Source organism: Botryllus schlosseri, chromosome 12 (assembly GCF_051294905.1).
Source record: "Botryllus schlosseri isolate E-star chromosome 12, Bs_hap1, whole genome shotgun sequence".
Lineage (NCBI taxonomy): Eukaryota > Metazoa > Chordata > Ascidiacea > Stolidobranchia > Styelidae > Botryllus > Botryllus schlosseri.
Window position 1 is genome coordinate 14727232 of NC_137247.1, and position 13950 is coordinate 14741181.

A 13950-nucleotide genomic window follows, 5' to 3' on the forward strand; every position below is an offset into this window, starting at 1 on the left:
CGCAATAGCCTATTCAACATCAGCAAATTCCAATTCTGCTGTTGGCCCAAGTAGTTTTTGGCTGCATCGAAAATCGCTACTAGCCTACTACTCGAATACTTGAGAGTGAAATTATACGTCGCTACTTCTACGTGGGGAGGGGGACTTTTTCAATTTTGAACAACGTAAAGATATGTCTTGATGGAATTATAGTAAATCAGTGCTCTAGTCATGCACTCAAATGGGACGTCGTTTCATATATTCAGATTCAGATAGTGACTTAATGCAGCGATGCCTACGTCAGGAAACGACACAGGTATGAAATATGTTCAGGACTCGGATTAAAACTGAAATTATATACAGAGGTGGTCAGTAAAGAAGTACTTCTACTTTTTCGAAGTACTCAAGTAGTTTTCCTCGACTTCTGGTACTTACTCAAGCAGATATATATTTCGCTACTTCTACTTCGTAATATTTTGTTAACTACTTACTTACTTTTCGTTATTTTCAGTTTGTCAAGTAGAAGTAGTTTAATCCCTCACTATGAAAGATAGTCGAGGTGTTTTCACGTAGTAGCAACATTTAATTTGTATAAAAGTCATGTAATACCCAGAATTGTCGTTGCGCTTCGTGCACAGCAGATATGGAGTGACAAATATGTTTTAACGAAAGTATTACTGAATATAATTTAGGTACCGGCGGGTTGCATGGTTCCGTTCACACAGCAATGTCGCCTATATCAAATATTTCGTCACAGTAAGTATGGCCCCCATAACGTTTGACACTACCGTTTCGCAATTTAGCAATTATCTATTATACCTAGCTGCCCATGACGTGTCCTAAGTTGGAAAAGTGGACTTTGACCTTTTTTAACGTTAGACCTGTTTTCGAAGACCACCGTTGAAACTTTCTGAACAAAAGACATGAAATATATTTACCGCTACTTACAAGTAGCATTTGTATTTTTCTTTCAATTACGAGTATTATATGTTGAGTTCTAATTATAGTTTCAGTTCTTTTGTCTATACATGTTGAACTATAGAAGCAATTGTAATAAAGCCTTATATTTTCCGAAAATAAAGCTATACACTATGTGGCATTTTTACGAACTGCCATATTATTAATTAACGTATGCTAATCGCACAAAGTGTTGAAGTCGTATCTGACACACAACTTCTCCGTATTGCTCTCTGACTGGACTAGGGGCCCTATAATATGGGGGAGGGAGCCATGCCATGATATTCTCTAAATGGGGTGTAACTGCTCCCAACGTAAGGAGAGTTATTGAAACCACTTTTTGTATTGAACTCAAATTCCACGACCGATCCAGACAAATGATGATCCGTAGATGAAGGTAGAAATGATATGTATTGCAATAATTGATGTAACGAAGGAATGTCCAAATACAGCAAATGAAACTGGGTCGTGAAATTAGGTTTTAAAATAGTGGTCGCCTGCGGTTATGGAAGACAAGCCTAAACAATAGAAACCCATGTCAATAACTAGAGACCACATAGAACACAAAGAACAACTGACAGCGTACAACTTAAAGTAGCTAACACAACAGTACCAACGACAGAAACGAATAAACTAGAAGCGGCGCCCAATCGACATATACAGAGAACAAAGCACGGGGCGCCTAATCAACTGATGACAATAATCACTACACTAAACCCTGCAGATTACTGCAGTAACATGGCTCCTCCGAAACTGCAATTTGATGCAATTGTGGTTTCGCAAACAAATAAGTTCAATAAAGGCTCCCATCGTCGGGGATCGACCCACAAATACATACTACACGAAGTGCTAAAGACACGTATACGTACGATAAGCATACAGTATTCACAAATTCTCAATCATTGATGTCATAAACTAAACACGAGACAGATGCATGCACATACACAGTGAACATAGCGGCTACTGTTCTGTCTTTAACGACCACGAGTCTGATTCAACTAGTAATATCAGTTTGTGTATTGGCCGTTCCAGATAAGTCGGCTTTCCGTTGGAGTCTCTTCGCCCAACGAGTATCCTTGCTTTCCTCACCAACCCATCATCTGAAGGATAAACGGAGTCGATTCTGCCCAGTTTCCAGCGATTTCGTGGCAGATTTTCTTCCGACAGCAAGACGACATCACCGACTTTCAGATTCCGCATGACGCTTGTCCACTTTTGTCGCCGTTGCAGGGATTGAACGTACTCTTTTCTCCACCGATTCCAAAATTCGTTGGCCATGTACTGGACGCGGCGCCACCTGCGTCTCAAATAAAAATCATCTTTTTGAAACACACCAGGTGGAGGCAGAACAATTTTCGATTTCAAAGTTAATGTGATTCGGAGTCAAAGGTTCCGGAGCTGAAGGGTCATTAATGCTTGAAACATCTAATGGTCGCGAGTTAACGATACATTCAACTTCACAAAGGAAAGTTCTGAAGGACTCGTCACAGAGCATGTGACCGAAGTTATTCAGCAATGGGTCAAGGGCCGATTTTATCGTTCTAATTTGACGTTCGACATATCCAGACATGTGGCTGGCATGCGGTATCGTAAATTTGAACTCGAAATAATCACAATTTTTCGACAACAGAAATTCACTTATTCTTTGCTGATTCATCGTCTTCAATTCTCTTTGAAGCTCGTTACTCGCGCCGACGAAGTTGGTTCCACAGTCACAGCGCAATTGTTTGATTACTCCTCTCCGACAGATGAACCTTCTCAAAGCGTTTATGAACGAATCCGTGGTTAAAGTATTCAGTGGCTCCAGATGAACTGCTCGTGAAGACATGCAAGTGAAAACGACACAATACCTTTTCATCGTTGACCTCCGTTCTTTGATGTAGTATGTTCCAAAGACATCACAGCCGGAGAAGGTGAATGGCGCCTCTTGGTTTAGTCGATCTGGCGGGAGGTCGGCCATCTGTTGGTTCTGCATCTTTGCCCTGAGTTTCTTACAAACCACGCAATTATGTATCACCTCTGATACAACTGATGGACCTCGAACGACCCAAAAGCCATGTTGTCTAACTGAGTTCAAGGTTGTGTACCTACCCATGTGATTTACACCTTCATGAAAATGACGAACTAGCCGCCGTGTCAGAAGGGACTGTCGAGGCATTATTACAGGATGTTTCACATCGAAATCTTGATTTGAGTTTCCAATACGGCCACCAACACGTAGTATCCCGTCAGTGTCGAGGAACGGATTCAAGCTTGCCAAACTTCCACCTGTTGGTTTCTTTCCAGCCGAACGATTTTCAGCGCCATGTTCTTCTAAGGCATTGATCTCCTGCGAAAACACTTCTCTCTGGAGAGAACGGATAATTATTTTTTCAGAAATATTCATTAACTCGCTGGACAAAGTGGAGGGTTGTTTTCGCAATATGTTTATGTACCTGAGGCAGTTGGCTACGGCTTTTACCATTCCTTTCCATTCCGAAATGGACTCCAACCGATTAATATCAATGGATTGGAGACCACTAACTTCCGCGTCCGTTTTGACCTGAAACGCAGTCGCTTTTCACATTTCAGCATCAACTTCCAATGCATCTCGTTCGGTTGGCTTGTAGTCGTGATCACTAGCAACGACGAATGGTCCTGCTTTCCACAAAAATTCAGGACCCTTCAGCCAACGACAATCATCTGTGAGGTCTTTGCCATCGATGCCACGACTCGCATCGTCGCTGGGGTTCATCGCCGAGCTGATATGATGCCACGAGCTAGGTTCGGTGAGGTCATGAATAGTTTGCACCCTGTTCGCAACAAACACATTGAAACGTTTCGACTCATTTCGGATATAGCCCAAAACAACCATGCTATCAACCCAGAAATACTCCTTTATCGTTTCGAACTTCAATTCATTTCTCAGGAACTTACTCATCCGAGCAGAAACAACAGCAGCATTCAACTCCAAACGCGGAATAGATACCTGTCGCTTCTGAGGGGCCACTCTGGCCTTTCCGATTACCAACGAAACATGTGCATTTCCTCTTTCGTTGACCAAGCGTACGTAAGAGCATTGACCATAAGCATACGAGCTGCTGTCCGAAAAATGATGATATTCAACAAGCACGATCTTACCAAAACTCGGCGGCTTGAAACAGCGGTCAATGCGCAAAGACTTGATCGATGATAACGTTGAACACCACGCAACCCATCGGCGCTTCAGCTCGTCTGGTACTTCATCATCCCAGTCCGTCCCAGCTTTGCAAAGAGATTGCAGAATGAGTTTCCCTTCCAACACCACTGGCGATATGAAACCCAACGGATCATATACGGAGTTGACAAAGGATAAGATGGAACGCCTGTTCACCGCACGATCGGACAATTGGATGTTGAATCTGAAACAATCATTCTTAACATCCCAAATTAGCCCCAATGTTCGAGTGTTAGGCACGATATCATCACATAGGTTTATTTCGCGATACCCAGTCGCTCTATCTTCCGTTGGAATAGAATTCATTACCTCTGCACTATTGGAAACGAATTTGCAAAGTCGCAACTTGAAACTAGCGCACAGTGCTTTGCTGCTTTTAACCAAACTCACGATTTCTTCAACAGAGTCCTTCGACGTAATACCGTCATCCATGTAGAAGTCGTCGCGTATAAAATTAGCCGCGTCGGGACCAAACTGACCTTCTCCATCATCAGCCGCCCGCTTCAATCCAAAGTTCGCACAGCCTGGTGAACTTTTTGCTCCAAACAAATGAACCTTCATCCGGTATTCCACCAGAGGTCCATTCCTGATGTCGTGATCTTGGAACCACAGGAATCTTAGAAAATCACGATACGGCTGCGATACAATAAACTGATGGAACATAGCTTCTATATCTGTGCACAACGCCACGTGTCCTTTCCGAAACCTGCAAAGAACTCCCAGCATCTCATTCAGCAGTATTGGGCCAGATAACAAAACATCATTCAGGGATATTGAGCAATATGGAGCAGAGCAATCGAACACGACTCTGATTTTATCCGGTTTATGCGGGTGATAAACTCCCAAGTGTGGTATGTAATTCACTTTACCATTTGCGATATTTCTGTCAGTCTCTGGTACTACCTCAGCCCAATTATTAATGACATTTTCCATGAAGGTCACATAGTCTGCGGAATACTTTTCATCTTTCAGAAGGCGCTTTCTAAGTTGAGCGATTCGTTTTACAGCAAGCGGCTTGTTATTCGGTAACGTTGCCTTACTACTTTTCAAGGGTAAAGGCATTTCCAAATGACCATCGCATCTTTGAAATGTGCCTTCTTTGAGAATTTCGACGAACCTACGGTCTTCTATTGACATTGGAATATGCTTACCATTGTGTTCCGCAAATTCAATCTCGAACATGGCTCCTACTGATTGAGGTGTTAATACTTCTTTACATTTCGAACCGAACACAAGCTTGTCATCTAGGGCCGTAGGTCGAATTAACGTTTTGTGACAAGTGACGGAATCCTTAGCAACGTCCAGACACATTGGACCTACAACTCCCCAACCTAATATGGTACGCACGCCAAATGGTTCATTGTCCCCTCCAGCCACGACGTCTCTCAGTCGCAATGCTTTCGGTACATCTGTGCCGAGCAATACTGAAACATCCAACTTAGAGTCGTACGGGACAAGCTGATCACATACCTCTGTGAGATGTGCCCACTCCTTGCAGACTTTACGGTTGGGAATCTGGGTGCGACAGACTGGAATCTCCTTTTCCGTGAAAAGTGTCGCCACATCAACTTTTTCTTTCTTGTCATAGCTCAAGATCTCCAAATCCTTGACTTTCTTGCAAGGCGTGTTGATGTCTCTCCCGGCAAGAGTTGTCAACGATATCGCTGTATCCTTTCCATCTAGGTCAAGCTTATCAAACAGTTCGTCTGAGATAAAACTGGAGTTGGAATGGTCGTCAAGGACGCAATAACAAAGTACTTCACATCTCGCATTATGTTTTGATCTAACCCAAACAGGTACAATGAGCGCGCTGCTTATTCCTTTACCATTTGAATCGCATATCTGCGTACATAGAGAAGTTGAGGTGCTAACTTCCTTTTCATGATCTGTGTCAATATGAAGGCATGTAGGATGCCTTTTGTCACATTTGGAGCATTTTGCTCGCTTGGTACAGGATCTTGAAATGTGAGTTTTACCAGTTTTGTTGCCACAGCCGAAACACAGATAAAGAGCATAAAATACCTTCTTACGCTCCGCCATGGTTTTGCCTTGCAATTCAAAGCAGTCAGCAATGTGATGATCTCCTTCACAATGCAAACAACTTGCCTTCTCTACTTTGAACGCGAAAGAAGTTGTTTTCGGTTTCGGTTTGCTCTCGATGTTTCCGCTGTCTTGCACTTCAAATTCAGGCTGATTCTTGATATCGGATTGGTCCTTAACAAATCTGACAATGTTAACAAATGGCGGGTAACTGTCGTCGTTACCAGTAAACCGCTTGTATTTGTGAACTTCATCCATCCACCGGTTCTTCAAATACAGCGGGAGTTTGTTGACCACAGCTGGTATTTGACAAGACGCATAGTCGAGCGTTTTCAAGTCCGTATTTCGCTCCTTGTTGGCTGAAACTTGCAACAGAAAGTCAGAAAACTCACGAAGCTCGTGCTTACTTTTGACGGGCTTCCACGCTTTCAGTTCATTGATGAAGGCGCTTCCAATCGACGTGCTACCACCGTATCTGAGCTTCAACTCTCTTTTGGCAGCCAAGTACGATTCATCGGTGTTATTGAGAAAGTAGCCATCGACAACCCTCAAAGGACCTTCACCTAAATATTGCCGTAACAAATTCATTTTTTCGTTAATATTTTGAACTCTAGACTCCACCAGCGCCTCAAACGATGCTTCCCATTTCGGAAAATCCAAAGGGTTACCAGTAAATTTCCATAACCGAATGCTTGGAAGTCTTTGGGCGGATATCATTTCCCTCATCATTGATAGAAGTAACTCCTCGTTGCGTTGGAGACCATCGAGAGTGCCGCGAGCATTCAAGTTCGATGCTGTGATATTCGGAGCTGCACCGGATCTACTCACGGGATCACGCGGAATCTGTGCCTTATCTGCAAACATTGGAACAAAGTTATCGGAATAGACGTTAAGCCTATTAGTTACTGGTGGTGCAGACGGTGCTTGAGCGATGTGTCCTGCGATCCTATTGATTGAAGGTTCGACGCGAGAATAATCAGCCACGCGAGAGTCATTGGCCACCACGCGAGAACTAAATTGTGGTCTGTCACGAACATCAACTGGATCTTCAACAGGATTTCTCGCTGGTGGGATTTCGTTAACGGCGATTTCTGTTGTTTGATCTTGACGTGAAACCGCTGGTGGCTCCATGTATGAAGATCTTCCAACTCTTCCATCAGACCGAACGGATTCTCAACCTTCTCAACTTCCCTGCACTTTTTTGCAATCGCTTCTTGAGTTGCGATCTCTCTCTGCGTTTCGAGCAAAGCCTTTCGTGTCTCAAGTGAGGCCATCTTCTCTGTGAAAGGTAAACTTGCTCTGAGCACCGCTGCCTTCTCATCGGCATCTCTCATCTTCTGAATGTGAGATTTGACACTGTTGGCTTTCGACGAGTTTTTGGACGACTTCGTTCGACTCGACCGACTAGAACGCGAACGTTTATCGCTTCTAATATCCCCAAGACGCTTCGACACTTCTAGCTTGATTTCTGCTATTGCAGCTTCCAGACGTTTGAATTCTTCTCCAAATGGGACATACTCGTCGTCTGGAAGAACATCTTTCATCACTTTCAGAATATTTCTCAAACTGTCTCTGTGCTGTAGCATCAGCTTCAAAGACTCCCCTACTTCACTTTCATCACTCGAGATTATTGCGATCTCGGAGCATTTTTCCATTCTTCGGCTCAAATGTTCGGTGCTTTCTGAATATCGTGCCTTTATTTCTTTGTTCTTACTACGTGTCGCCGCTGGCCGCTTCTTCGCTACATCAGACGGTCCTTCACCGTCATGTTCGCCTGCATTGCGGTCGTTGCGCGGTACATTAGCGTCATCAGTGGACGTTGCGCCCACGTGCGCGGTTCCACGGGCTTTGTCGGATGCCTTTGCATCAGCGGATGTTACATCCACATGCGTGGTTCCATGAGATTTATCGGCGTCATCAGCGGACGTTTCACCCACAAGCGCTGTTCTATGGACTTGATCAGAAGCCTTTGCATCAGCGGACTTTGCATCCACATGCACGGTTCCATGGGCGTCATCGGATGCCTTAACATCATGATTACCCATCTCGTGATTGGCTGTCGTGTTTTCTTTCGAAGCCATCTTCGAAATGCTTCAGTCTCCCGTTCTTACAAGCGTATATTTTAAAACTGTAACTGCTCCCAACGTAAGGAGAGTTATTGAAACCACTTTTTGTATTGAACTCAAATTCCACGACCGATCCAGACAAATGATGATCCGTAGATGAAGGTAGAAATGATATGTATTGCAATAATTGATGTAACGAAGGAATGTCCAAATACAGCAAATGAAACTGGGTCGTGAAATTAGGTTTTAAAATAGTGGTCGCCTGCGGTTATGGAAGACAAGCCTAAACAATAGAAACCCATGTCAATAACTAGAGACCACATAGAACACAAAGAACAACTGACAGCGTACAACTTAAAGTAGCTAACACAACAGTACCAACGACAGAAACGAATAAACTAGAAGCGGCGCCCAATCGACATATACAGAGAACAAAGCACGGGGCGCCTAATCAACTGATGACAATAATCACTACACTAAACCCTGCAGATTACTGCAGTACTGTTCGAGTAAACAAAGGATTAGTATCGCATTTCCATATCAATGCTATCATTTACATCCCATGATGTGGACGACTGCTTATTCTATCAAAAATTGACACTCCTGGGATGCATCAATATGAATCAAGCTCACTATACCTTCCGCATAGCTTAATTTGCAGCTTTTGACAGTTCATGCGAACGAATTACGACCGTTTTCACATACTTACTTACTTGAGTAGATTTAAAGTCAGTTAATTCTACTTCTACTTCAAGTAGTTTTAGGTTGCTTATGTAAGAAGTACTTCTACTCGTACTTGAGTAGATTTTTTCGTCGCTACTTCTACTTCTACTTTAGTAGCTTTCTTGACTACTTTGATCCCCTCTGAATATATCTAACTCAAATACAAGTCATCATTGGCATTAGGAAATAATGAATTCCCTCATCTCTGGCGCGAATTCCAGCCGAAACAACCAGGGGTAGCTTCATATAAAAATGTGCAGCCTATATATAGCTCAGTGATATATAACCCAGTGAGACATACACAATATAAAACAATACTGAAAGTAAATATGCTGAATACAGTTCCAAGTTCCAAGTTTACAAACACAACTAAACCACAGCAATTTAGACGTATGAATGTAAATTGCCATCTCGATGACATTCTGTTCACTGTTGTGTTCAGCTTTGAATTTTCGGTCAAAGTCACAGTTGAGTGAATTTTCATTTGACAATCAAGCGTCACGGATCTCGTTACATTTGTTTATTTATTGTGTTTATACCGATATCGGCGGGAAAGGGTGGGGAAACCCCACTTTGGGGTATTGGATATTACTGTAGCATCTCGACCAAAGAATGTACGTTCATTGCTCCTGACTTTCCTCATTCCTAGAATCAGAAGAGCTATAATATTAGGTAAATTGGAAATCTCTTTGAAAGTTGGACATATACACCTTCTTTTGGTACTATCTACAATGGAGATCGCCGATATACCCGTGATTAAAAGACTCCAGGAAGATGTAGTCAATCGCATTGCTGCTGGTGAAGTTATCCAGAGACCCTCGAACGCCATTAAGGAAATGCTAGAAAACAGCCTGGACGCCGGTTCGAAAAATATTACAGTCTCTCTCAAGGGCGGAGGACTCAAAATGCTACAGATTTTGGATGATGGTCACGGAATCCGTAAAGAGGATATGAAAATTGTCTGCGAGCGTTTCACTACCAGCAAACTTCGCGAGTTTAGTGACCTCAGTAGCATGACCACATTTGGATTTCGTGGAGAGGCTCTTGCCAGCATCAGTCATGTATCGCATTTGGCAATATGCACCCGCACGAAAGATAGTCAATGTGCATACAAAGCTACATATGCGGATGGACGTATAAAAGACTCTCCCAGACCAACAGCAGGAAGTATTGGTACGCAGATAACAGTAGAGGACCTGTTTTACAATGTACCCACTAGAAGAAAAGCACTCAACAATCCTGCCGATGAACACCAAAGAATCGCCGATGTAATCAGTAAATACTCGATACATAATGCCGGGGTGTCATTTACATTGCGTAAAGCCGGCGAAGGTGGACCTTCCGGTGGAATATCGGTTAGAACCCAACAAGGTTCTTCAATTTTGGATAACATCGGTGTCATATATGGGACTAAGATTTCGAAAGATTTGATAAGCATCGAGCAAAAAAATACCTCCCTGAAATTTGAAATGCATGGCTACGTTAGTAACGCTAACTGCTCCATGAAAAAGTTCATACTTCTTCTATTCATCAACAATCGTCTCGTGGATTGCTCTCCGTTGAAACGAAGCTTGGCAAATGTGTATCAAACGTTTCTCCCTAAAGGCACACACCCGTTTGTTTATATGAGTCTTAAAATCGAGCCTGCAAACATTGATGTCAACGTACACCCGACGAAGCATGAAGTTCATTTTTTGCATGAAGCAGAAATCATAGAGTCGATCCAGAGAGCAGTCGAAGTCAAGCTACGGAGTTGCGACACTTCCCGTACATTTTATACCCAAACGCTTCTTCCAAATGTGTCTATCGATTTATCAGAAGTAACGACGAAAAAAAGCAATAGCAGTGAAATTAAAACTTATGCTCACGAAACAATCAGAACTGATGGTAAATTACAAAAGCTTGACGCATTCCTGAAACCACAATCCGCAAACAGCTCTGTGAGTACTAGTAACGATTGTCAACAAGATATCATGACCACACTTACAGAGCCAGTAGATAACAATGCAAGATCTACAGCCGATAAAAGAATTTCCAAATTACCTGTCCAAAACCTTTCTGGTTCTGTCGCCATGGAAATAGATTCGATTGAACCCCCATCTAAGAAACTGTGTGTTGAAAGTTTACCGCTTGCAAAAAATGATGATCAAATTTCCAAAGCCAGCAATGAAAAACAGAAGAGCGATACAACTACGTCATCTTTTCCGAAACGAAAGCATGTGAGACTGACAAGTGTGTTGAAATTGCAGCAAGAAATAAAAGAGAACGCACACGACGACCTCGTAAAAGTCATTGGAAATCATGTCTGGGTTGGGTGCATTGATCCGGAATTGGCATTAATCCAGTTTGAAACCAAGCTATTTATGACCAACACATCTAGGCTGTCTGAAGAGCTCTTCTATCAGATTATGGTGTTTGATTTCGGAAACTTTGGCATATACCGACTTTCCGAGCCAGTACCAGTTTTCGATATGGTCATGCTTGCGTTGAATAGCACTGAGTGTGGATGGCAGCCGGCTGATGGCAACAAAATTGAGCTGGCAAAAAACGTTGTTGAGTTTCTCAAAACAAAACGTGAAATGTTGGCTGATTACTTTTCGCTCGAAGTGAACGAGGAGGGTAATATCGTCGGATTACCGATGCTCTTGCCAGATTACGAGCCTTCGATGGAGGGATTGCCGATGTTCTTACTACGAATCACAACGGAAGTTAATTGGGAATCTGAAATCGAGTGTTTTCGAACTTTTTGTCGGGAGTGTGCGAGATTTTATTCAGTACGAAAAGGATATATCAACATGCCCGATCTGCTGAAAAACACTCAAATGGACACGGCTCCTGACGACGGCGTCATTGCAGATTCTTCCGTTGATTGCGAAGGTTCTTGTTTCATCAGTCAAAACTCTGATGCCAAGTCTTGGAAGTGGGTTGTCGAGCATTTGGTGTATAGAGCACTGCAGAGGATTTTGCTGCCTGGGAAATCTATGTTGAGCGATGGAACATTCCTGCAATTGGCTAGCTTGCCAGATCTCTATAAAGTCTTTGAGCGATGTTAATTTACTGCAATTTTCAATACAATTATATTCCTTTTGATTGCAAGTGCGATGTATACTTTGGACTGAGTCTCGAGACCAGCTGTCAACATGTATGTGCACTGCACTTGTGCAGCTGTGTAGCCAGATTGCAAAAGGTGTCTGTTCCCTCTCCAGATATTCGACTTGGGCATTGTGAATATTTTCATATATGCTGCGCCTATGCATACGTGGCGTAAGTTTGCTTCTTGGGAGATGCTGTGGTACATGTACTTAAGCAGGATAGTTGTGGGCTATTTATGAGGCGCTATTCACTGTTGTAACCAAGTCACAAGCAGAGTTGGTCAGTAACGAAGTACTTCTACTTTTTCGAAGTACTTCTACTTTTTCGAAGTACTCAAGTAGTTTCCTCTACTTCTGGTACTTACTCAAGTAGATCTGATTTTCGCTACTTCTACTTAGTAATATTTTGGAATCTACTTACTTACTTTTCGCTATTTTCAGTTTGTCAAGTAGAAGTAGATTACCCCTCCAATCAGGAAGATAGCCTAAGGAGTTTCGGGGCTGTTTTCACGGAGTACCAACATTTAATTTTCATAAAAGTTGAGTAAAGCCCAAAATTTTCGTCGCGCTTCGCGCTCAGTGGATGCGGAGACACCAGTATGATTTCCCGAAAGTATCGTTGAATATAATTTAGGTGGCGGGTTGGCGTGGTTCCGTTCACACTGCATTGTCGCCCTTCGCCCATATTAAATATTTCATCGCAGTATATATGGCTCATCATAACGTTTGAAACTGATGTTTCGCAATCTAGCATTCAGTTATCAAATCGTAATCTAGCAGTCCATGGCGTGTCCTTAATCTGGAAAAGTGGACTCGGACTTTTTTTAGTTTTATAGCTGTTTCAGCATACCACCTTTGAAACCTTCTGCACTAAAGACATGAAATACATTTTCCGCTTTTAGAAGTAGTATTTATATTTCACTTTCAATTCCCAGTATCACATACTTTGAGCTCTAATGAATATCAGTTCTTTTGTCTGGTAACGTTGAAGTATAAAAGCAAGTGTAGTAATGCCTTTAATTTCTGGAAAAAAAGCTACACAATATGGAATTTTTACGATCCACCATATCTTTTACTAATCGCGCAAAGCGTTTATACACCGTATCCGATACAACTTCGCCGTATTTCTCTTCGACTAAACTAGGGGCCTTATATTATAGGGGAGTGCGCGATACCATGATATTTTCTAAAACGTTTTGTTCAATTAAACAGAGGATTAGTATCGCATTTCCATATCAATACTAGCATTTTCATCCCATGAAGCTGAAGAATGCGTCGAAAATTGAATACCTCCTGGTACGTATCAATTTGAATCAAGCTCGGCACCTTTCGCATAGCTCAATTTGCACCTTTTGACAATCCATGCGAACGAAGTACGATCGTTTTCACAACTCCTTACTTACTTGAGTAGATTTAAAGTCAGACAATTTTACTTCTACTTCAAGTAGTTTTAGGTTGCTTATGGAAGAAGTACTTCTACTCTTACTTGAGTAGATTTTTTCGTCACTACTTCTACTCCTACTTGAGTAGCTTTCTTGACTACTTTGACCACCTCTGGTCACAAGGCTCCGAGTCACAGGTCAATCTCACTTTTATAGTTTTGACTTGAGTCAATCAAGTCGAGTCATTTTCAATTCACCACCGAGTCAAGTCCAAGTCAGCGAGCAGATGGTCGAGTCCGAGTCATGGTATTATGATTCGAGTCCAAGTCATTGTGTTGACTGCTCAGTTTCCAGAAGTATTATTATATCCACTTTTTTGGCGATATCGAACGGTTCGCATTTATAATATAATTATTTTCCTCACTTTTAACAGTTTGTGGTCGCATTTTCAAGTACCAATACCAACAGACGAAATCCCAAACGTGTGGCTACTTTACTATTCTTCGAAATTACAA

At 42.3% G+C, this 13950-nt stretch overlaps 2 protein-coding genes across 2 annotated transcripts; one reads left to right on the forward strand and one right to left on the reverse strand.

Annotated features, from left to right (window-relative positions):
• Positions 1-3496: 3496 nt before the first annotated feature.
• Positions 3497-7036, reverse strand: LOC145452729 (uncharacterized). Its single transcript, XM_080330886.1, has one exon. The coding sequence runs from the start codon at positions 7034-7036 to the stop codon at positions 3497-3499; it is 3540 nt and encodes a 1179-aa protein (XP_080187012.1).
• A 2449-nt stretch (positions 7037-9485) lies between these two features.
• LOC145452452 (DNA mismatch repair protein Mlh1-like) lies at positions 9486-12057 on the forward strand. Its single transcript, XM_080330639.1, has one exon. It carries the CDS (start codon positions 9693-9695, stop codon positions 12012-12014), a length of 2322 nt encoding a protein of 773 aa, XP_080186765.1. The 5' UTR covers positions 9486-9692; the 3' UTR covers positions 12015-12057.
• Positions 12058-13950: the final 1893 nt, after the last annotated feature.

Bases quoted from the DNA above. Each gene is read 5' to 3' on its own strand.
- LOC145452729 (XM_080330886.1), bottom strand. From the start codon at position 7,036: ATGTTTGCAGATAAGGCACAGATTCCGCGTGATCCCGTGAGTAGATCC.
- LOC145452452 (XM_080330639.1), top strand. From the start codon at position 9,693: ATGGAGATCGCCGATATACCCGTGATTAAAAGACTCCAGGAAGATGTA.